Source organism: Protobothrops mucrosquamatus, unplaced genomic scaffold (genome assembly GCF_001527695.2).
Source record: "Protobothrops mucrosquamatus isolate PMUCROS unplaced genomic scaffold, P.Mucros_1.0 scaffold825, whole genome shotgun sequence".
NCBI classification, from domain to species: Eukaryota; Metazoa; Chordata; class Lepidosauria; order Squamata; family Viperidae; genus Protobothrops; species Protobothrops mucrosquamatus.
The window spans coordinates 271,121-296,769 of record NW_015387085.1 but is presented as its reverse complement, the minus strand read 5'-3'; the positions used below and the strand labels follow the sequence as shown (position 1 = coordinate 296,769).

At 40.7% G+C, this 25,649-nt stretch overlaps 1 protein-coding gene across 1 annotated transcript in view; it reads right to left on the bottom strand.

The window, feature by feature from the left end:
• The window catches only part of LOC107290096 (serine protease 27-like), a gene marked incomplete at its 3' end in the record, with an annotated part of 22,345 nt that extends 8,602 nt beyond the window's left edge, over positions 1-13,743 (bottom strand). Inside the window, exons 1-2 of the mRNA XM_015818942.1 lie at positions 13,695-13,743; positions 8,179-8,338 (exon numbers count right to left, since the gene is read on the bottom strand). Of these exons, the coding sequence (XP_015674428.1) occupies positions 8,179-8,338; positions 13,695-13,743 (209 nt within the window). The remainder of the gene's footprint in view (positions 1-8,178; positions 8,339-13,694) is intronic.
• Positions 13,744-25,649: the final 11,906 nt, after the last annotated feature.

Genomic DNA, 25,649 nt, shown 5'->3' with positions numbered 1-25,649 from the left:
GGCTGGGAGCAGCCTTTCTTGTCCCGGGCATCCACATGGTCTGCCCGGGCCAATCGCTGCAGCCTGTGCCTGCTGGCCCAGGACATAACACCCCTCCCCCCTTGGCTAAAATAATAAGGCACACTTATTATTTTAAATACTCCAACACTCCATTACATTGCTTACGTTGCATCTATATATACACAACACTACAGTCTTGTTACCGCCATGCTCCCCACTCCCCTTGAGCTGCATTGCTTAACCCAGACTACTAGGCCTGCCCATGAACTGACAAGGACCGTGCATAGTCTTGTAAGTATTTGGGAGGACCTCTGGCCTGCCCTGATCTTCTCATGACCAGTGTGTGTGCCTGGCCTGCCAGCTCGCCTGCCAGGCTAGGCAGACCAGGACTTTGTTGCCCCAAAGACCCAGGGGACCCACCCAGCTGCTGACTGGCTGGATCTGCTAAATCCAAGCCAGGGTTCTTTGGGGGGGTGGAATTCCCTCAGTGCAGTGGTGGGGTGGAATTCCCAAAGTCCCCAATAGATTCCTCTTGGGAGCCCTGTCCCTCGAGCCCTAGACCAGCAGCTGGAGTGGCCTGAGTGCCAGAGGCTGGAACTGCCTCCATGGTGAACCCCCTTTCTGCGGACTCCCTGTTTGGAGCAATAGCTGAAGCCTGGGGATGTTGGAGAGACCATGGTCCACAATCGTAATTGTGGTCCTTCCCCCCCCCTGAGAGCAGGGCTAGGAGCGGAAGAGTTGCTGGGAAGCCTCCAGCGCAGTTGGTCAATGTGACATCGGATCACGCAACCATCGTCCAAGGCCACTTCATATGACAGCGGCCCAGAGACCTTGCATACACTGCTGTGACCCAGAGATGTCCTGGTCCATAGTTCCTTGCCCAGACCGGATCTCCCACTTGTAGTCTCCTAGGTGCCCGCGGCTGTGACACCTGTGAAGCCACCCAGTCTGGGTGTAATCTGTCCAGTTTCGTGATGAGGCGGCGACCCCAGCAGAGTTCAGCTGGGCTCTTTCCAGTAGCTGTGCAAGATGTGGTGCGGTGGCAAAGAAGAAAGTCCACTAACCTGTGATGCCAGGTCCCGTGTGTGATCCTCTTTAAGGCATCCTTGGTTGTGTGCACCATTCGTTCAGTCTGGCCGTTGGAAGCTGGATGGAATGGTGCAGATGTGGCATGCCAGATCATGTTGGCCTGGAGGAACACCTTGAACTCAAACGACGTGAATTGGGGCCCTTTGTCAGAGACAAGGACATCTGTAAGTCCATGTGTGGTGAAGATCCCTCTCAGGGCCTGGATGGTCCTAGCAGTGGTAGTGGAGGACACAGGCATGACCTCTAGCCACTTAGAATGGCTGTCCATGAGAATTAAGAAGAATTGCCCCTGAAAGGGCCCAGCGTAGTCGATATGGACCCTTGACCATGGGGTATGAGTCTCCTCCCACCTATGAACTGGGGCCTGGGGCATCTCCGGCCTTGACTGTTGACAAACAGTGCACCCGTGGACCTGGGCCTCAACGTCTTTGTCGAGCCCAGGCCACCAAAGTTGGCTGCGCGCTAACGCCTTCATCCGGACTATTCCCGGATGTCCCTCATGCAGAGACTGCAGGACTCTAGTCCTAAATGAGGTTGGGATTACTACCCGGCTACCCCATAGGACACACCCCTTGAAGGTGGAAATCTTGTGCTTCCTCTGCCAGAAGCTCTGGAATTCTGAGCCTGGACATATGTCAGGCCATCCAGACAACGCCCAGGTCAGCACGTGTGTTAGCGTGTGATCGGTGGTTGTTTCTGCAGCCACGTCCCTAGCACTGAGGGGAGATTCAGGCAAGTCCTGAATAGATAGGATGCGGTTGGCAGGTGCTGGATCTGCCTCTATCTGCTGTAATGGCAACCTGCTGCGACCATCTGCATTACCCATTTCTTTGCCTGGCTTGTGAACCAGTGTATGGTCATAAGCAGACAGGAAGATAGACCACCTCAACATTTGTGGGGATATTATGTGTGGGGTTTGTTTGTTCATTGTGAACAACCCCAGCAGTGGCTTATGGTCTGTAAAGACCGTGAAGTGGCGGCCATATACGAAGTCATGGAACTTCTTTATGCCAGCCACTATGGCTAAGGCTTCCCTATCTATCTGTGCATAATTGCGTTCAGCTGATGATAGGGTTCTAGAGTAGTATGCTATTGGGACTTGTGTTCCATCAGCCTTCAAGTGACTTAACACAGCCCCAATCCCATAAGGGGACGCATCACAGGCGATGCACACTGGCAAGTTCTCATTGAAGTGCGCGAGGACCGCATTTGAAGAGAGCAAGGCCTTGACCTCTTTGAAGCTCTTTTCATGTGCTTGTGTCCACTGCCAAGGGGGCTGTTTGTCCAAGAGCCAGTGTAACGGCTCAGCCACTGCAGCCTTATGAGGAAGGAATGAGTGGTAAAAATTTAGCAGTCCCAGAAAGGCCTGAAGTTCACCCTTGGATTTGGGACTTGGGGCCTGCTGAATTGCTTGCAGCTTGGATTCAGCAGGGTGGATGCCCTGAGCATCAATGCGGAATCCTAGAAACTCTGTGGAGGTAACCCTGATCTTGCACTTGTCTTGCTTAAGCTTCAGCCCCGCTTGGCGGAAACGTAGCAAAACGGCTCTCAACCTTTCGGCTAAATTGTCAGCTGAATTCCCAGCGATGAGGACATCGTCAAAGTACGGGCAAACGCCAGGGATATTTCGGAGTGTTCGCTCCATTACACTCTGGAAGATGCCAGGGGCCAAGTTTACTCCAAATTGCAATCTTTTTACCTTGAATGCCCCCCTGTGAGTCACTATAGTTTGGGCCTCGGCCGTTTCCTCATCAACTGGCAATTGTTGATAGGTCTGAGCCAGGTCCAGCTTAGCAAAGATCTGGCCCCCCTTGAGGGAGGCTAGAATGTGACTGACCACTGGTACTGGGTACGAATGCTGCTGCAGCACTTTGTTAAGCGTGCACTTGTAGTCCGCACAGATTCGGACTTCACTATTGCCCTTCAGTGGTGTAACTATGGGCGTTTCCCATGGACTACTGTCCACAGGCTTTAAGATACCTGCTGAATCAGTTTATCCAGCTCTGCATCTATTTTACCCTTTAAAGCAAAGGGCACCCTGCGTTGCTTGATTCGGATGGGGGCTATGGCTGGGTCTAGCCTCAGAGAAATAGGAGGGCCTTTGTAGGAGCCAAGTTCTGAACTAAACACATCTGCAAACTCCTTGCAGACCCCAGCCAGGCCTGTTGTTTGCATGCTGTGTATTCCAGTCACCTGAATTCCCAGGGCCTCAAACCAGTTGAGTCCAATGAGACTCCCCCAACCACAACTACATCCAGTAGCCCCTCAAAATTCCTACGCTGCACCTTGAGTGTGGCCTCCCCCCTCACATTGACTCTGGAATTTTGGAAATCTGTGAGGATGAGGTTTGATGGCCTGAGTTTCACCTGTAGGCCGCTTCTGCTGCAGACCTTGTTAAAGGTGTCTAGGGAGATGTTTGATAGAGCAGACCCAGTGTCCAGCTCCATCGACAAGGGGACCCCTTGCAACTTCACATTGATGTGAAGCTTTTTCCTAAGTGGCCTGTGGACCCCCGTTCTAAAAATGCTCCTACGTGATGCACAGAAGCCCACCCTGTTCTGGCTGGGGACCTTGGTACCTTTCTGAGGCAATTCTTCTGGGTAACGTTCCTTCTGGTGACCCAAACAGATGGAGGCAATGTGGCCTTGCCTACCACAGGCCCTGCAGATGGCGGAGCAAAAATGGCAGTCTGCGGGTCGATGGCGGCCTCCACACCCGATGCACTGAGGGGATGATGCTGGCTGGGCCTTCCCTCCATGAGGCCTTCTCCCTGGAGTCTGATGCAGCCGGTACACTTCCAATTTTGGATCCTGTTCGGATTCTTCGTGAGCAACCTCTTGATGGACGGTGGCTGGAACTTGAGGGGGCTTGGAGAGCCACAAGGCCTTCACAGCTCCGCCTGCTGCTTCTTCGGCTGAAACTTCCCTCAGGGCATCTTGGAACGTGAGGCCTTCCTTCGCGAAGAGCTTCTGCTGCAACTTCCGGCTTCGCAGGCCACAGACTAGCCGATCCCGCAGTCTATCTTCCAAGTCTTTGAACTCACAGGTCCTAGCTGCTTGTCGCAAGGCCGCAACAAACTCTGCTGCAGACTCACCAGGCCTCTGGTCCCTCTGCTCGAACGCGTGTCGCCAGGCAATCACTGAGAGCTTGGGTTCAAAATGCTCTCGAAACATCCTCTTCAAGTCTGTGTAGGTGATTGATTCCAGTGGTGCTGGGGCGACCAGATTCTCCGCAATCTTGAAGGTCTCTTGCCCACACACACACAGCAGCGTGGCAGCTTTGAGGCCATCTTCTCGAATTTGATTCACCCTGAAGTAGTTCTCTACCCGGGCCACGTACGAGCTCCAGTGTTCTGGGTGAGCTGTGTCAAATTCTGAAAGCCGGCCTATCTTTGCCATTGTTTCAGCCCAGGAACTTCGTCCATGCCTCCTGTTGCAAAGATTGAGAAGGGGCCCCCTTTTCTGAGCTCACCTCCAGCATCTCAGTGCTGGCAGGCTGAGTCCTGAGTCTCCAGGAGCCACACTTCTCCGAGCTGCAAGTCCCCCCTGTGGTGAGTCAGCTTGGCTTCTTAATCTGTTTGCCTTGCAGGCATCCCACCCTCATCGCCAATGTTCTGTTTCAGGAAAAGAAGCATTGAGATGAAGCAATGAGTTCCAACAGTTCTCCTTTATTGCAACACCAACAGAACAGGTTTTAAAATGGTGCGGCCCCCTTTTATAGCCCCCCTGCACAATACCTTGCTGGCCAATCATTGCAAAAGCTGGGAGCAGCCTTTCTTGTCCCGGGTATCCACATGGTCTTCCTGGGCCAATCGCTGCAGCCTGTGCCTGCTGGCCCAGAATACCTTGCTGGCCAATCATTGCAAAGGCTGGGAGCAGCCTTTCTTGTCCCGGGCATCCACATGGTCTGCCTGGGTCAATCGCTGCAGCCTGTGCCTGCTGGCCCAGGACATAACAATGTCCTAGGCTGCACTGCTCCGCACAGGCTGCACCTGGGGATGAGTCTCCTTGGGGGAGTGCTGGTGAGGAGGGGGCTGTGGGGGAAGGTGGGGCTGGGGCAATGATGCGCGTGCCACAGAGAAGGCTCCAAGTGCTACCTCTGGCACACTTGTCATAGGTTCGCCATCACTGCATTATGGCAACTCCAAACACTACTGCACCTATATTGGGCTCAACTAACAACTGGGGGAAGAGCCAGTCTTCAGTTTGACTTCCTTCTTACTCCTCCCATGGACACCTTGCTAAAGGATCAAATGAATTTGAACCCCCAAAACAATATTTCCTGGGACTGGAGTCTCTCTCCTAACTCTCATTCTTTTTCTTGAGAACATGTACCCAGGTGTTATTTATCAGTGCTCTGTCCTACAGCAGTTGTAATCAGTTCTCAAGTCCTTTCCTGAAAGGGCTTAATGAATCTGTGAAAAAATGCCCAATTTTGTGGCAGAAAGAAAGCGAAAGAAAATGAATATTTAAAATGTTAGGGCTACTGTCCTCTATTCGCCACATCTGGATGGTCATTAGACAGCAGCAAAGATGTAGTTTGGGATTTTGGCAGTCTTCTGGATGTTTGCAGCCTAGATTTGGTAGCCATAAAAGGGCGATTTTTCTTTGCAGAAAATTATGTGGTCTAGACAGAATGGGTGGATAGTGATGGTGGGAAAGCTCTTTGGCTTCTTGTTCCCTTTTGAAGCCATCTGTGACTTATACAAAAGCTTGCCCTCCAAATTAAGGAACAGTTCACAAAAGTCACACTGCACTCAAATGGAGACGCCAGCTAATCAAGGGCCAGCTCCTTACTTTTGCCAAGGGTCAATCATAGTCATCCTATCTAAATCTCATGTGAAAACCCAGGGTTGCATCTAAAAACTTAGTTGCAGCCCCTATAAATCTCAAAAAAAGTTACCAAAGTATAACTTTAAATGTGAGATGGGTTATCATAACACTATCAAATTTAACTGAACTGAACTGAAGAAGCCTCTTGGATGAGAAGTGAAACATGTTCAAGGAAAAAACCAAAGAAAGTCTACTTGTCTTTTGAAAAAGCACCTTTGGGATAACCATGACTTGGATGACTGAGGATCTCCATAGAAATTTATCAAATTTAAACTAAGTTTGAAATTTTTTTTTTTACTCGTTATCATACTATATCTTTTGAATCTGGTCTGATCTTTGCATGCCATAGCAAATAATAACATTTGGCTGACTTTGTTTGAGCTTGATGATTAAGCAGGCTAAAGCCTGGTTAATACTTGAATGAGAAATATCAGAAAACCCCAAGGTTATTATGTATTTATTTATAAAATGTATTGGCCGTCCATTTTACCACAGGGTAACTTTGGGTGGCTTGCAATCATAAAAGATACAAATTGTATACACTAAAAACATAAATAAGTTAATCCAAAACCAAACACTATGGTATGCGAACTTATTAGCTGAGCTGTCAAAAAATACCATGCCTCAAGATTATATACTGCTAGGATGGCTTATAGGTTATGTAACCTTTTACCCCTAGTAATTCTTTAAAGGGTTCTTTACCTCCTTTGAGAGTAGAAGACATCACAATCCTCACTTTTTGTAGTCATGCCTTAGGTGTGAAAGCCAACTGGGTGACTGGCAGTCACTCTCTCTTAGCTCAACTCACCTAGATACATTCATTCCCTTGAGCTATGTACCGTATAAATATAATAAAAGTGATGTATAAATACAAAAATGCTTGCATTTGACTTTAAGACTTTACATTATCAGCAACAAAATCATCAAGCATTCCTTCTAGTCTTATAAAAATATTATATATGGGTGGTCCTCATTGTCTATGGAGATTCTCAGTCATCTAGGTGATGGTTATCCCAAAGGTGCTTTTTCAAAAGGCAACAGGACTTTATTTCTCCCCCCTTCTACAGATGTTTCGCTTCTCATCCAAGACACTTCTGAAGAAAGAAACATCTTCAAGGAAAAACAAAGTCCAGTTGTCTTTTGAAAAAGCATTTTTGGGGTAGTCTTGAACTTGCAACCATTCCTTTAGCACTGTAAAAATAAGTTATGGCTGGTCTTGACACAATTACCAATTCTCAATTTGGGTGTTTGCACCCAGCAAATATTTCCAATAGTTGCAGCATCCTGAGTCATGTGATCACCATTGTGACCTTCCCAGCCTGCTTCTGATAAAGTCAATGGGGGAAGCTAAATTCACTTAACAATCATGTGATTCTCTCAACTACAGCGATTTGCTTAACAACCATGTCAAAATGGGTGATAAAATTGGGGGGGGGGGAGGAAACTCACTTAACAATTGCCTTCCTTAGCAACCAAAATTCTGATTCCAATTGAAGTTTACCTATACTTCCCACCCCAATGAATAGACAACAAGTTACTTTTATTAGCTTGCTTCTTGACTCATTAATTAGCTTTTCTGTTTTCTCCCATCTCTAACATGGCACTGCTGAAACTGCAGGTCACTGGTGGGCAATTTTAGTTCAATTTAGCAATTTAACTGAAGCTTTTTTTGAAGAATCCTAGCAACATATTGTGGGAAGTCATCCCCCCCCCCCAAGAAGGAAATATTAAAAGGGCAGAATATTATATTTCCTCAAAGGATCTTAAAGAGGCAGAAAAGCATGCCCAGTTTTTCTTAATAGCCCCAAGTCTCCCTACCCCAAGCAGAAACCAGCTCTGTAGAAATGCAGATGTGATAATCCATTCAGGAAGGTTGGGGGCCCCCAGCTAGAAGCTTAAGAAGACAAAGACCATTAAAATCTACATACCCCACCCAAACTCTAAGACAGGACATAATAGGATTAACCCACAGATGCCAAAGGGGCACACTCACACTCAGGTCAAAGTACATGACACAGGAAATGCAAAGCCTTGAACAGGAACAGGAAACAACCTCAAGAGCCCCAGAGAGTATAAAAACCGATTCCCTACATGTGCTCTGCCTCCTTTTTCTTCCAGAGCCATCTTTCTGTCTGGCTCTCCTCCTTAATAAACTACAACCTTCTCTCTAAAGCAGTCACCATGTTGTTTATTCCCGGCTTCGACTGGACCCTGATGAAGACTTTTCCTTCAACAACATACAGTATCTGATACATACTTATAGAAGCAATGAGCGGCTGATAGTATCCATTGTTCATTTATAATTGAGGCCCCACAAATGGGTTGCAGATTCCGGAGAATGCTCACTTGCCAGGGCCATTTCCCTGGGGTGGCATCCTGGCCTCCAACAATTCGTGAGTTTCTAGGCTGTCCACATTCTGTACAGGGAAGAGAAGAAACATCAGGCTTCTTAGTGACCCCTTGCAATGTGCAGCAAAATGGATCTCATAATCTTGAGTCACATAACTCATGAAACATCCATCATCTGAACCAGACTGATGTAATATAAAAGTTTTGTTTAGATAATATGCTGTGTTAAAGCAATTAAACAAACATGTTATTGCTTATTGTAAAATCTTTGTTAACACAAGCACCACAAATGGTTTCCCACACCAAACAGATTGATAAGCATTTGATCCCAGTTTTGCAGTGTATCAGAAATCAACATTTACAATTGTTGTTAATATACTGTATGTGCACAAAAGTCTGACACTTTAAATAGTCATCCCTCCTGCATTTAGAACCTCAAACCCATGAGCTTATTTAGGACTCTAGTGAGCTTGTTCTTCTGAACTTTCTTTCCATCTTGCTAGTCTTTCTGTCTGGCAAGTTTCTCAGTTAGTATATCTGCAAACATTATTTTTTCAGCTTCCTCAACTTTCCCCAAAGAAAAAAGATATATAGTAGTCAGGATCTCTAGAACTTCCCTGCAGGTATTACAGTTAAAATAATAATAATAATAATAATAATAATAATAATAATAATAATAATAATAATAATAATAATAATAATAATAATAATAATAATAATAATGATGTTGGAAGGGACTTTGGAGGTCATCTAGTCCAACCCCCTCCTGCTCAGCAGGAAACCCTATACCATTTCAGACAAATGGCTGTCCAGTCTCTTCTTAAAAACTTCCAGTGTTGGAGCATTCACATTTGGAGGCAGGTTGTTCCACTGATTAATTATTCTAACTGTCAGAAAATTTCTCCTTAGTTCTAGGTTGCTTCTCTCTTTGGTTAGTTTCCATCCATTGCTTCTTGTCCTGCCTGCAGATGTGTTGGAGAATAGCTTGACTCCCTCTTCTTTGTGGCAGGCCCTGAGATATTGGAACACTGCTACCATGTCACCCCTCGTCCTTCTCTTCATTAGACTAGACATACCCAATTCCAGCAACCGTTCCTTATATGTTTTAACCTCCAGTCCCCTAATCATTTTTGTTGCTCTTTGTACTCTTTCTAGAGTCTCAACATCTTTTTTTACATCGTAGTGACCAAAACTGGATGCAGTATTCCAAGTATGGCCTTACCAAGGCATTGTAAAGTGGTATTAATACTTCACGTGATCTTGATTCTATTCTCTGTTAATGCAGCCTAACAATGTGTTGGCTCCTTTGGCAGCTGCAGCACACTGCTGCCTCATATTTAAGTGATTGTCCACTAGGACTCCAAGGTTCATCTCACAGTTGCTACTATTCAGCAAGGTACCACCTATACTATATCTGTGCATTTGGTTTTTCTTGCCTAAATGTAGAATTTTACTTTTTTCACCATTGAATTTCATTTTGTTAGATAGTGCCCAATGTTCACATCTGTCCAGGTCCTCCTGTATCTTAAGCCTATCTTCTGGAGTGCTGGCTATTCCTGCCAGCTTAGTGTCATCTGCAAATTTTATGAGTTCCCCATCTATCCCCTCATCCAAATCATTGATGAAGATGTTGAAGAGCACTGGGCCCAGAAGAGAGCCCTGGGGCACCCCACTACACACTTCCCTCCATGTAGATGCAGTTCCATTGATAACTACACGCTGAGTACGGCCGGTCAGCCAGCTACAAATCCATCTGGTGGTGATGCTGTCTAACCCACATTTTTCTATCTTATCAGGTAGTAGGTTGTGGTCTATTTTATCAAATGCCTTACTGAAGTCCAAGTAAATTATATCACAGCATTCCTCTGGTCCACTAATTTTGTCACCTGGTCAAAGAATGCAATAAGATTTGTCTGGCATGATCTGTTTTTGATAAACCATGTTGGCTTTTGGTAATGACTTTGTTTGCCTCTAGGTGTTTGCTGATTCATTGCTTGATTATCTTTTCCAAGATCTTCCCAGGTATTGCGGTCAGGCTGATAGGTCTGTAGTTTCCTGGATCCATTACTTTTTCCGGTTTTGAAGATGGGAACTACACCAGCTCTTTTTCAGTCCTCTGGTAGTTCCCCAGTGCTCCAGGATCTTTGAAAAATATAGTTCAGTGGTTCTGAGATCACATCTGCCAGTTCCTTCAGAACCCTGGGGTGTAGTCCATCGGGTCCTGGTGATTTGAACTAGGATGGATAGGTGCTCACTTACCATTTTCTTGCTTATCTTAACTTGTGTTTCTAATCTGTTTTTTACAGTACTGTTTTTGATAGGTTGGACTGTTTTTTCTTTTGTGTAAATACGGAAGCAAAAAACGAGTTGAGTAGTTCTGCTTTCTCTCTGTTTCTTCTTGCCACTTTCTCCCACTAATGGACCAATCATTTCCTTAACTTTTTTCTTGTTTTTTACATGTTGAAAGAAGCCTTTTCTGTTATTTTTCACTTTTGTTGCAAGCCTTAGTTCATTTATTTACTATGTTGTTTTTACTCAGCTGATTTATGCCTTCCCCAAAGGAGAAAAATGGGGCAATTGAGATAATTTAGAACATTTTGACAGGCAGTGCAACTGGAATGCCTAAAAGTGAGTCAATCAAACCTTTATTAAGTGAAATACAAACCATTAGTAATTTTAAAAGCTAAAACTGTAAAATACACAAGGTTAAATACATAAAAATATAAACGTTAGTATATGGCTAACTAATTTATCACTTTAACTAAGAAGTAAAATGCTCATTAAGGCAGGCTTGAGGCAAGCCTATTGTAAGCTTCCTTGGGAATATTGTTTATTAGATAGGCTTAGAGCAGGCGTGTCAAACTGCCGGCCCACAGGCTGGATGTGTCATGCTGAAACTGCACCCACCCCATTGCTGGCAATGGAAAAAAAGTCACGATATGTCACGACACTTCATGTGATGTTGCGAGTTTGACACCCCTGCTCTAGAGACATCAGCTCAAGTGAAGATTGGACAGTGCTTTTGGAATAATTGGGTTGATTGCATGTTACACTTAGATTGACATGCCAATAGATCTAACATCTATATAAATTAATATTTGAACTTGATCCCCAGTAGCTATTATTTTCTGGCTTTTGGACAACTTTGTCCTTCTCTTGTGAGATCTTAGAAGATTTTTGCATTCTCATGTAGGATCTTAAGAGATTTTCTATAAAATTCCCGATTCTCTGTATTGTGAAATTCCATGCATGATCACTGAAAATCTCGAGAGGTGTTGCGGTCTCATCAAATTTTGTTAATTTTGATATCTTAAATTATAGGGTGACTATGCACACTATATTTAGTGAATTTCTGTTTTTTGGGCTGGTAGGACATGCTATGAGGGGAGAGATAGGGCAATGCACTCCAGGATCATATTTTGGTTTTAGTTGAGACTAGGCAACTTGTGACCCATTGAGTCATTATTTCAGTGATATTTCTTTCCCAGATTCCTTAATGCCTTCAACAATAGCACAGCTACTAATATACTGAAAGGGTTGTTGAAAATTCAGAGTGATACTCAGAGATGTAGCTGCCTTGAAAGTAGCTCATGTTAAACTGTATAAGTCAGTCAAAGATCAGGAAACAGGAAATGTTTGATTACATTTTGATTATATCATAAAATGTTTAATAATATTTTTTATGTCATTCAAATGTTTTACAGAATTTGCCAAATTTCAATTCTGCAGAAGTCATGGGTCTCAGATTTTGGACATGGTTCAAAAACTGTTGCCCTACCATGTACTGTTTTGCCTAGTGAAAGGTTTCACACAGACAAACAGGAGCATTTTAGCATTGTATAGATAGCCACAATTTTTCAGCTTATACAAGGAAGTTTTTGAGCTACAAGCTATTGTAGCAAGGTGTCCGACACAAATATATACCACAAGCCTGCCACAACTAGGGCTAATAGTTCAACTGCCATCACATCTTTGGAATCTGAATGGGACAGAGCAGAAAACCCCTCCTTCCCTCTCTCTCCCAAACTGGGAGTTTAGGTAAATGGCTGCAATTTCCCTTTTATCTAGGGCATGGGTGTCAAACGTGCTGCGTCATGTGATGTGTCGCGACGTATCGCAACTTTTTTTTGCATTGCTGGGGTGGGTGCAGCCTCCTTATGATGCAACCGGCCCATGGACTGGCAGTTTGACACCGCTGATCTAGGGTAACCACACCCATGTGGCTCTGGAATGCTTTTAGTTTGTATAAATCCAACACTGGTATAAGAAAATAGAATTTTATCTTTATTTATGTAAAGAGAAGAATGTGGATGCTGCAAGAATAGGATAACTGGGAAAAAAAATCAGAGGAGACCTGTGAAGCTGGCAGGAGATTTCAAATGGAGACTTCATGATGCTGTTGCTTAATGACAGCATGCGATTGACAATGATGGCCATTGAGAAGTGCCAGAACTGTTATCACAAAGCAATGCAGTCATATGACATTGCATTTTATGACCTCATTAGTTAGTGATGGAAATTCTAATCCCAACTGAAGTAATTAAGAGAGGACTACTTGTATTTTATTTAATACAATCCTTTTTGCAATAAAATTGCCCTGGCACTAGCCTATCATCCTTAGATCACAGAATCTATTGGGATCTATCTAGTGGCCGGTTACTAGTGCCAATACAGAGCATTCAGAGATTGTGCTAGCTGCCTCTTGTGGGTTGATTTCACACTCTGGAAAAACCAACTGGCTTCACCAAATAAGTTGGTCCAGAGCAAAGAAGCAATACACTAGTGACTATCCTCTGAACTGGTTTGACTCCTCAGCGTTAGAATGGTGGTTTCAGGAAGGACAACATCTTCCTGAGCAAAACAGGAAGATGAATAGTGTCAGTAAGAAGCTAATGGTGGGGATCTCTGCCTTTCTTTCTATCATTTCATGAACTTCAGGAGGTTCTGTCTACCACCAATTCCACCAAGAAGACTGGATGGAAAGTTACAACATTCTTCATTCCTCCCTACCTGATACTTTTTAGATAAAGGCTGGGTTGTTAATCCCTTTCTCTTTTCCTTCTTTCTCCTTCTCCTTTTCCTCCTTCCCCTGCCTGATCGTACAAATTATGATTGTACAAATGCTGGATTTTCAGGCCCCTTTTTTGTTCTCCCTCCTTTTATTGAACTCCCAACTCCACAAAAGTGGACGTGCCAGTATCCCCCACATGGTTTACCCAAAGCATATATTATCTCAGGTTATTGGTAGGATTTACGCAGAGCATATATTAAACTTGTTCTTACCCCTAAAGACCACAGCATGCATGCTATCCTATCCCTATCCTCCAAGGGGTGTCCAGGATATTCCTTCAATACTGCTCAAATACTATTTCTCATTGAATATCAGTTCTACAGTGATTGCTGCTTCTCCTTTAGTGCTATTACCTTCATTGAGAGCTTTGCATTTTTTCCTTTTTGTTGCTCTTCTGTCCATGCTGATTATTACTTGAAAAACAATTTCTTCTTTAAATGCTCCCCCCCCCCCCAGTTGTGACAATGCATAAATTTAGAGATCATGGTCTCCCAGTTTCTAGACTGGTGCCTTAACCACTACTGGCTCTTTTCATTATATAGTCCATTAATAATATACAGCCATTCTCTTTGACATGTAAGTGATTGCCATTTTTGATATCTATATTTGCAGTGAGAAATAGAATTTCTAATGACACTTTTGGCAAAAGATCTTGCTTGCAGAATCCCTTCTGAATGGCCCCTGCCCAACAGTCTATATCTACAGCATTCCCAAAATCTACTAAGGAAGTTATCCAATTAAAAAAAAGAGGTTAGTTTAATAAGACTTATTTTTGACAAACTCCTGCTGGTATCCAGTAATCACTTGATTGGAAATAAAATATTTTATGAACTGGTTCAGGTATTAATGTCAGTTTGATATTTGGCGCTTCATGGACCCTGCTCTCCCCACAGTTTTGAACATAGGGACAATATTTGCCTTTCCCTTGATTTCCAGGACTTCTCAACAATAATACAGAAAGTAATCTTATTTAATACCTATTTATAATACTTTGCAGTTATCTGGCCTGAGAGATTTTAAACTCAGTCAAACTGAAAATATAGGGGTTGACGTTCTCCAAAGCACCTAAAAGCAGGTGTACCTGCTTATGGATGGAAACTAATCAAGGAGAGAAGCAACCTAGAACTAAGGAGAAATTTCCTGACTGTTAGAACAATTAATCAGTGGAATGACTTGCCTGTAGAAGTTGTGGATGCTCCTAAAAACACTGGAGGTTTTTAAGAAGAGATTGGACAAACATTTGTCTGAAATAGTCTAAGGTTTCCTGTCTGAACAGGGGGTTGGACTAGAAGACCTCCATGATCCCTTCCAACTCTGTTATTCTGTTATATATTGCTTGCCAATGTGTCTATATATCTCAACCTCATGTTTTCTTCTTTATGTTATTGGCCTGATGGAATGCACATTCTCTTTTCAGAGAAGGCAGAAGCAAGCAGTGGAAAACATGCAATCCAAAACGATGAGAGCCCCCCCAACAATCTAGAAACTTACAAGATGAAGAGAATATTTAATTAACAAGCTTGAAGGCTGCAGACCAACAGCATTCCTAAAGTGCCAGATTAAAATAATAAGAGATTTCTTTGCTCACCTTAGTTTGTAACACCATTTGTAAAGATTTCAATGATAGGCCCATTCAGCTTGCGGAACTGATTTCCAGCTTTCATGGGAGCTACCAAGAAGACATACCAGAAGAATTTGGAAGAAGAGAGGTTAAACATTGTACACCCAGTCCTCCCCATCATTCACCTTGTGCTGCAGATAAGTACAGTAGACCGAGTCCCAGCAAGATGGATGGAAAACCCATGGTTGCCATTCTTTGCAACTTTTCTTTCAATATGTTGCTTGAGTAGTTGTGCTCCAGGCAGTTTCAGATCAAGCTGCTTCACTCCAGTCTTGGTATCTGTGCCACAAACTTTAATACCAACGGTGAAAGGGAGGAGCATAGGGCATTTTCTCCTTCCTGAATTGGGAAATGCAACCAAGAAGTTCTCATTCCCGGAAGTCTCTAGGCTTTAGAAATTCCCAAATCAACACCCTTGCCCACCCTCCTTTGTGATCTCCCCTATCTCCTCCCAACTGCCCCAATCCTAGTATTACCAGCAGTCATTCTGGCAGAGTTCCCTTTTCTTCTGCTTTTTCCAGATTTTGGTATCTTGGTAGTTTCCTGTTGCTAAGAGTTTTTGAGGATGCTAAATGAGAACTCTATGTTGTTGTTAATTGCGAAGTCATGTCCAACCCATCGCGACCCCATGGATTCCTCCAGGTCTTCCTGTCCTCTACCATCTTTTGGAGTCCATTTAAGTTCACGCCTACTGCTTCAGTGATTCCATCCAGCCACCTCATTCTCTGTCGTCCCCTTCTTCTATTGCCCTCAATCTTTCTCAGCATTAGGCCCTTCTCCAGTGAGTCCTTCCTTCTCATTAGGTGGCCAAAGTATTTGAGTTTCAACTTCAGGATCTGGCCTTCTAAAGAGCAGTTGGGGTTGATCTCCTCTAGGACTGACCGGTTTGAATGCCTTGCAGTCCAGGGGACTTGCAGGAGTCTTCTCCAGCACCATAGTTCAAAGGCCTCAATTCTTTGGTGCTCAGCCTTTCTTATGGTCCAACTTTCACATCCATGAGAACTCTATATATTAAGATTAATTCAGTATTTCTTCTTTAGAAGCTGGCCAGCTGCCGGTAAAATACCACACCTGAATGAAAGTATAAAATGGTTATTTTTCTGGGGAAAATCCATTTGATGGCTCTGTTTAGATGTTTTACATGTAAAAACAGCACTTCCATAAAAGATGGTTAAACATCAATCACAGCCACTATTAATATTTTATTGTGAGCAACCAACAGTTTATGTTACATGTTGGTCTATATATCCTCCTTTTTCATTGTTTGCAGTGTCTTTTGTATGACTCAACTTTGGTGGTGGTGGGGTGTGTACTTCACTTGAAACTAGTGCATCTCTCTGGTCACCAGGTTCAATGAATGATGGTGGTGGTAGCTCAAGGATTTAGCTCTCAGATCTGTTGTCTCCACTCTGTTGTCTTTTCCTTTCTATTTGGCACCGATGATGATGATGATGATGATGTACCATTAAGTCAGTGACCACAAAGATAGATTCTCTCTATTAGTTGCTTCCTTGGTCTTGCCAAATACACATGGCTTGACACACAGTATCAGTTCTGCTGATGATAGTTATTAAACTATCATAAACCTGTGAAAGCATATTGATCTGACTAACAAATGGCCCAGGAAGAGTTCATGGCTCTGAGAACATGACTTTATGCAGATATTGCTTTGTGAGTTGAAGGAGATGTTTCCCAATCTTCATTTAGAAAAGTCACCCTTAGACTGAATCAGATGATTTTTGGATATATAAGATGTTGTGATAAACTTTCTAAGATGTTGTGATAAACAAGTGGATTACAATAAAATTTATTAACAGAAAATTTTGAAACTATTATTATTATTATTATTATTATTATTATTATTATTATTATTATTATTATTATTATTATTATTATTATTATTATTCCTGCTTATTTGTTACGAATATATAGAAAACAGATCAAATAGATTTAGTAGTTTAAAAATTTTGGGAGGGCCTGTTTCGCAAGGGGTGGGAACTAATGTCATAATGTATTAATCAGTATTCAACTAGGGTTGATAATATGTATATATGTGTTGCTCTTTTTTTTTTGATCCACCTTTTGAAATGTTTTGATTGTTTTGTGTGTTTTTTCTTTTTTGGATTTTTTTTTTTTTGAGTTTTGTATTTTATATTTTAACTTTGTTTTGAATAAAATTAAAATACATGTTAAAAAAAGTCATCCTTAAGTTTTTAAAATATAATTTTTATTCCCAAACTCTTAGAGTACTCAGAATCAAGGAAGACTTATTGCAGGCACACTGTTTTTCTTCAAACTGGGGTCCTTTTCTTTATGAGATAGGCCTATTACGTCCCCCCCCCCCGGTACATAACACCAATAACTTTATAATAGAGAGAAAATGTTCCCTCTGACAGTGTTTCTGACGTGATGACTTGACCTGATTTTAAGAGCACAATTGGGATGTGCAATTAGGGGGAGCAGAAATCAGGTATTACTTCCCTGTGTTCAGTTGCAAGTAACCTGTTAATTTCTGGTTGAAAATACCAAATTAGAGATAGAGATTTATTTAGCACTCCTCTATTCCTGCATTGTCTTGCAGGTTTGAGTAAAACAGTGAGGTCAAAATAAGTTCAAATATCCAAGTGACAATAATGAGAATCTGAGTGAACAATCCCGTCAAACACTCTGGTAGAAGGAGAAATGTTTCATAGATCAATGAGTTAAAAGGTGAACTTTTGGGGCTACATGGATATAATTACTTCTCACAAAAAAAGGTGAATATACTTGTCCCAGGATAATGTTGTAGGATCCAATCTGGGTTGATCACCAGGATCAGAGCTTTATTCTTCTGAGCTCCCAGACTTGTACTGGAGCCCATCTTCAGGGATCTTCTCTCTAGCAGAGTTTGTGCTGTTCTGTGTGTGATGTTTATAGTGCCTGTTGTAAGTAGCTTTTTAGATGTTGATTGGGGTGTGTTGATGGCTGGTTTTCAAATCATTGCTTCATCAGAAATAAGGATTTCTGAGGAAAACTGCAGTGCACTGCACCATATTCTAAGAACCTACAAGAGAAGACATGAAGAGGAATAAAGTCAATGTTTTAGAATGACCAGTTCAAGGGCAAACCTCAATGCTATAGAAATGTGACAGGACTCGAATCAACTAGTTCATGCTAGAAAATCCTTGAATGTTAGTGAGTTGAAGCAGGTTGTCATGGAGGAATGGACAACATTTCTTAAGGGATGAGAGAGACTGGTCACCAGCTTCACAGGGTTTGACTGCAGATAATGTAATCACTTGGAGGTAATTATTATTTTTTTCATATGGGTATATGAAAAAAGCTTGGGGGAGCTTCTTATTGGAGGTGATTGACTAATTAAAATTTAGTGCTTTAATGTTTTTATGCTGTAAGCCTCCCAAGGTTGTTGGATATGAGATGGACAGCAAATACATTTCATAAATAAAAAAATAAATATATCACATGCTGGATGAAACAAGCACTAAACCTGGATGGTATAGCTAGTCCTCATTTAACAACCACAGTTGGGATCAGCAACATGGTGATTAAGCAAAATGGTTGCTAAGCCAAGAGACACATAACTGTGACTGTGCTTAGAATTTTACTTCAGTTTTCCTTTGATTTGCAGAATCAGACTTATATGGTCTCAAATTTTGGGGTGAGCACAAACAGCAGAGACGTTTTCTGGAATGTAACTCACATGGAAGTCGGCTAAAAAAATAAAATCTTGTAGCCTTTGCCCCATCTCACTCACTTTGGAATGCTCATGCAAATCTTGGGATAATTAGTAAGAAGTGAATTGATTTTTAAAATTTACATTCATTGGTGAGGAATGGGTTATAATAGAGTAAGCAGGCATACAATTAGGAATACACATAGAAAGGAATGTGCTAGCACCAGCTGTTTGTCTAGTGCACCTGCTACAAGCTGCTTAGAAAGCAAGCAAAAATTGATTGTCAGCTGGCTAATTAAGATTGAATTACTGAGCTTGTTAACATGCAGTTAGCACTTTTTAGGGAGCTGTTATGCTGTGGAGCAAAGCAGCTCAGGAAGAAATTTCTTGTTCAAGACTATTTTCCCTCTGTGAGGGATAGAAAAAGAAAAGTAGGTTGGACAACATGTATTAACTCACCGTAATGGTGAACATGTGACAGAGAGAGAGAGAGATGCTGAAAAGGTCATAAATGTAGACATTGGTCACAAGTTACTTTTTCATCACTGTTGTAACTGCAAACAATCACTGTCCAAGGCAGTAATTAAATTAGGAATACCTGCAGTTGTTTGCTCATGCTTTTTTTAATGTATTATTGGTACAAACATCAGTCTGTTATAACATTCAGCAACAAAATCAGTAAAACTAAAAATCAACATCCCCCCCGAACTATTTTATGAGCATTATGGGACAGAAGTACATTGCTGCATGGCCTTCTTTAGCTACCATGGGTCCCCCCCCATATGATGGTTGATGTAACTAAGGAATATGAGTCCTTGAATTATGAGAAAAAAGCAGCAAAGGTGAAGCCTATAATTTCTGGTTACCAGCCCAACAGGTTGAAGAGGGAAGACACTCAGACCTCTGATTTAGACCCACTTATTTATCATAAAATTTTATTGATAGAAACCCAAGATAGAAAGAACAGTAAGAGTGAAGATTTAATTAATACAAATAAGACTAATGCCCGGTTCTATGTCCTTTTCATGGCATCCAGGCACAGGTTAAAGTTTTCCTCACAATCTCTGGCTTGGCTTGGGATGGAAATATATAATCAAGTATCATCATGAACCGATGATAGCTCCAGACCTTTGGATATTTGTCCCAGTGTTTTCGTAATACATATTAAATAGGAGAGATGACCAAATCTTGTGGAACACCACAGTGGAGCAATCAAAGTTTCATTGTTCTCATAATTGGTTTAGCTTCAGCTTTTGGCCATTGTTACCAAGCAGGAACACATATTAACTCCATCAGCAGGCTACTTGCTCACATTAAACCAGTTTTCTTAGAAATTCCTGCTACTTCATTATATAACCTGCACAAGAAAATGCCACATTTGTTCATTCAATAGGAAATGTAAGCAATGTATATACTGAAAACATTAACTTTCATTTCCTAATAGCTGACTGGAACAAAGACATAGAATCATAGGGCTGGAAGGGGGCCCTGGAAGTCTTCTGGTCCAACCCCCGGCCTTGTCTGGGGCAGGAGACCTTGTCTGAGATGGTATAAGATCTCCTGCCTTGGGAAGAAAGTTGGATTAGAAGACCTCCAAGTTCCCATCCATTCCTATGATTCCATTTCTGTGTTTATGAATAAAAGCTTTTTTAAAAATTTTATTTGAAAAAAAGTTAAAATACAAAGCACCAAGAATAAAACAAAACAAAGATAAACACAAAGCAAACAAGGCATTGAAAAAAGTGCATTAAAAAAACCCATCACATATATCCGTATTATCTCCCTTAGTTAAATACTGATTAATACATTACTACAATATTAGTTTCTCACCCTTTGCAAAACAGCCCCCTCAATTTTTTAAACTACTAATTCTATCTGCAAATTATTGACCTGTCATCTATATACTATATTAATGACAAAATACTTTACATGAATAATAATAATAAGGCAAGGTTAAAGTTTCAAAACCCTCTGTTAACAAATTGTTATTGTAATCAACTCATAGAAAATTACCATGGCTTCTTATCTATCCCAAATCATTCCAAGAGTTAAAAATAATTCAGCCTAGATCAGGCATGTCAAACTCATGACATCACGTGATATCACGCAACGTATTGCGACTTTTTCCCCATTGCCAGCAATGGGGTGGGCTCGGTTTCAGCATGATGCATCCGGCCCATGGGCCGGCAGTTTGACATGCCTGGCCTAGATCAATTATCCATGTTTGTTTCTTAATATCATCACTTGTCAATTGTTTTCTGTTTAAATATGATAAATTTAATCTCCACAATCGGCCTATCTTCCTAACAGATGAAAATGGTTTCCAATTAAGTATGATAATCCATTCCCCAATCTTCTTCAATTCTCCTAGGGAAAACCAATTTATCACTTCTCTATTCAATCAATCTTCTGCTGTTGTAAAAGAATGCAAACCTGAACTTCAGGGAGGTGTATGCAATCAACTCAGTTAGTTCTAAGTCTATACCAGGGGTAGGCAACCTTGGCTCTTTTATGACTCATGGACTTCAACTCCCAGAATTCCTGAGCATGGCTCAGGAATTCTGGGAGTTGAAGTCCACGAGTCATAAAAGAGCCAAGGTTGCCTACCCCTGGTCTATACAGTCCATAACTCTTTCCAATGTGTCTGCAACTTTCAGATCACATTCCTTTTGTGAATCTAATTCATCAAGAGCTACATGCATCTGAATATTTTCCACAGTCATTATAATTTCATCAAACTTTTTAAAAAAGGCTTTCAACTAAAAATTGTGTGTTACCAAATAGTCTTTTTCCAGATATCAGCCACCCTTCTCCGTAATCTGATACATTGTTGCTGTGTGTAACTTGGCATGAAAACAACACTGATGCAAAGTGAATAAATAAATAATCAGGGAAGATATTATCTGGATATTTCTATTCAAAATAAAAATAAAAATAAAAAATAAGCTCCAAATATTTTGCAAATTAATAAAATGCAAAAACCCTGTGGTGAGAGTCCAATGTTAATGTAAATCAAATGAAAGCACATTCGCCATCCAACAATATGTCGTGTTGCCTTACAGAAAAGTGAAAGTTATTCAAAACAACAATATAAATCAAAGGTAACGAAAGCCTTAAATAAAATATATTCTGTTGTTAGTGTACGTAATGGCTCCATCTATATTACTGTACTCCAAGGACATCATGATAAAGTGTCAGGAATTTAAATGTTGTTTGCTTCAACAAATAGTGATTTATATCTGAAATAAGTACTTCAGATGTAAGTGAAGCAATAATGTAACTGAAAGATGATATAGAAATTCACTCTTCATTAACAGACTGCATTGCTTTGCAGGTAGCTTCAAGGAATTTTGGCTTATTTTAGTCTCTTAGGTGGAGTTTGCTTATTAATATGATGATTATTTCATTGATTTCATTAAGAAGAGAGAGAGAGAGAGAAAGTCTTTTTGACCGTAACTCAAGCATCCTAAATGTTTAGTAATACACACTTCAGGTCCCTTGCCTGAAACATTGTCAACTGATGGAATCCACAAGATATGGCTTTCTACTATGGTCTCTGTCACTGTAACCATGCCACACAACTACCCAACAAAATCTGTCCCCAGTCTAATTGGCTGCATTTTAAGGAAACAAATAAGATAAAAACAATCCTTGGGAAACAGTTTCCTTCATTTAAAGGGGTATTTTTTTTTAAATGGATTGTTTCCAACACAATATGAAAATGTACTCATATCCTAAAGATATCTTGTTGGCCACTGTGGGAAACCACAATATAAAAAAAATATTGAGACTCTGGAAAGAGTGCAGAGAAGAGCAACAAAGATGATTAGAGGGCTGGAAGCTAAAACATATGAAGAATGGTTGCAGGAATTGGGTATGTCTAGTCTCGTGAAAAGAAGAACTAGGGGATATATTGATAAGGTACTTTGGGATGTAATTTTAAAGAAATAACTTTAGTGGTTACTTTAGTTATATGGTAACTGGCATCAATTTATATTGTGGGATGTAATTTTAAAAGTGTTTTGAATTTTAATGGTTATTATGGTGGAGTTGTGGAATTATAAGGGATTTCTGAAAAAAAAATACTTATACATGGAAAATTATAGCATTATATATTAAGGGGTAGAGGGATTATTGTTTATTAATGTTATGATATATTGATAAGGTGATATATAATTGGTGATTGAAAGCTAAGAATTGAAGAGAAGGCAAAGTTTTTTTTTCTTTTTTTTATTAAGATTAAGGGATTGGTGAAGATGGATTGGTTATATTTTAATGGTTATTATGGTGGTGTTGTGGAATTATAAGGGATTTTTGAAAAAAAAAATACTATAAATGGAAAATTTTAGCATTGTATATTAAGGGGTAGAGGGATTACTGTTTATTATAAAATATTATGATATATTGATAAGATGATATATAATTGGTGATTTAAAACTAAGAATTGAAGAGAAGGCAAAGTTTTCTTTTCTTTTTTTTAAGATTAAGGGATTGGTGAAGATGGATTGGTTATATGTAGTTAGATTATTGTAGTTTATATTTGATTATTATTATTTTTTTTAAAGAGTTAAAGTATGTTTATATTACATTAGTTTATATTGGGCAGTTTTATGTAGACTTAGGAAGATGAGTGTTTAATCCCGTAACCAGTTCTGGGAAGTCTGGGGGGGTTGGGGAAAGGGATTTTTTATGTATTTTGGTATACTAGAATGGTAGTGAGATAAGAATGGAGGCTCGGGTGACCTCCAGGAACACATTTGGAAGAGGAGGAGGGAAGGAGGGGGGATTTGTAGAATAGAGTGGTTGAGAGGGAGAGGAAGAGGGAAGGAGATAGAAAGAGGAGGGAAGTAGGTTGGAGAGAGGGAATGTGGTCCTGTGAGGCTGTTGAGCATTTTAGAATAGGAGGTTTTTTAGTATAAGAATGGAGGCTCGATTGACCTACAGGACCACATTTGGAAGAGGAGGAGGAAAGGAGGGGGGATGTGTAGAGTAGAGTGGTTGAGAGGGTGGAGAGGAGGGAAGGAGGTAGAAGGAAGGAGGGAAGTAGGTTGAAGAGAGGGAATGTGTTCCTGTGAGGTTACTGAGCATCTTAGAATGGGAGGTTTTTATAGCTTGTTTTTTTTTAATTAATTGTATTATGCCATAATTGTATGTTTGTTTATTTTGGGGGGATAAAACAAAAAAATCAATAAAATTTGTTTATAAAAAAAAAAAAAGAAGAACTAGGGGAGACATGATAGCAATGCTCCAATATTTGAGGGGATGTCACAAAGAAGAGGGGTGTCAACTTATTTTCTAAAGCACCAGAAGGCAAGAAACAATGGTGGAAACTAATCAAGGAGAAAAGCAACCTAGAACTAAGGAGAAATTTCCTAATGGTGAGGAATGGCTTGCCTTCAGAAGTTGTGGGTATTCCATGATTGGAGGTTTTAAAGAAGAGACTGGACAGCCATTCATCTGAAATGGTATAGGGTCTCCTGCTTGAGCAGGAAGTAGGACTAGAATATCTCCAAGGTCCCTTCCAACTCTGTTATTCTATGTTATTACACTAAATATCTGATCTAAGAGGGCTTTTGGTTTGATCCAGCAACCATTCTGATAAAATAAATTCATAGATGTCTACAGCCTAAGCCATAACCTAGGTTCTTGAAAACTATTTGGAAAATAGAGCTGTTTTAACTGCTTTCCTTTTCATGGGCAATCTGCTTCTTTATTACTCCTCAGTGAATAAGAAAAGCAAGAATTTACATTCTGCATCTAAATATTGAGAAATAATGAATAATTTCCCCAAATAAGGTATTCATTCAAGAGATACTAAAAACCCCCAATAACAATGCCAATTAAACTTCCAATAAAATTAAATGCATGCTCAAGCCTAAAAAGTCCTGAGTATGTTTGTGAGTTTGATAATGTTATAATAAATTTTAACAATTTCAGATATTTATTCAATACCATGTGTGATTGCACAGTCATAGAAAAAATGTGAACATTAGACCATGAAATTATAAATAACAATGAAATTATAGTGCTCTGTTTTTGCAAAAACCAAACCAATAGCAATGGATGTAAGGAAGAACAGAATAATTATTTCAGTTGCCACATCCAATATATTGATGGGAATTAAACAGCTGCTCATTATAAAGTACCCTACATGCTGAATTTATTAATTTATCTGGTCACAGACCTTTTAATCATTTGAATTAAATCTCTCAAAGGGTTTACAAATAGTGAACATTGCTTTTATTGTTATGATACGCCAGAGTGAAATTTTACAAAGATAGATTTATTCTGTACCACCACCAGCATAAAATAACATATAAGGAAAAATATCCAGTAGTAATACAATAACAAACAAAATAACCTATTAAAATAAGTTAAAGGAAAGAAAGGGATGGGAATTAAGTACAATAATTAAAGAAAATTATAGATTACATATTTTACAATAAGTTGATTCCAGTTAAATCCAGTGGCTTCTGACAGCAGTAGCTCTAGCACAATCATTCCTTTCTGAAAACTTCACTTAGTAAAAGAACACTTGGAGATTTTAGTTTTTAGTTCAGTGGTAGAACAGTTCTGCACTTTGGTCTCTTCAACAGGGCCAGGAAGCATCCTTCTGGAGACTTCATAAATCTTCTTCCAACCAGGACAGTCAGTGCCAAGTTGGATGGTACAGTTGGTCAAAGGTTCTCACTCTAGCAGCCAATCAAATGTTGAGATGATGTCCAAAATCAGGCACGAAGTAGGAATGCCTTCTTTTATGAATTTATATTGACAGTGGTGCCTTCTGTAGATCAGTGGTGCCAAACAAAGTTCAAATTGGAACCCGAGCACATAGGTGACCACCAAAGAAAACAAAAAATGGAGGAAACACTCCACACTTCAGGTGGACACTGTAGCATCTTCAGTGTTTTAAGGGTGAATGTCTTTTCATAGTGATCTCAGAGACGATTGGAAAACAGACTATGTTTCTTGAATAAACCCTGATGGGTTGCCAAGTATTGTTGTTTAGTTTGT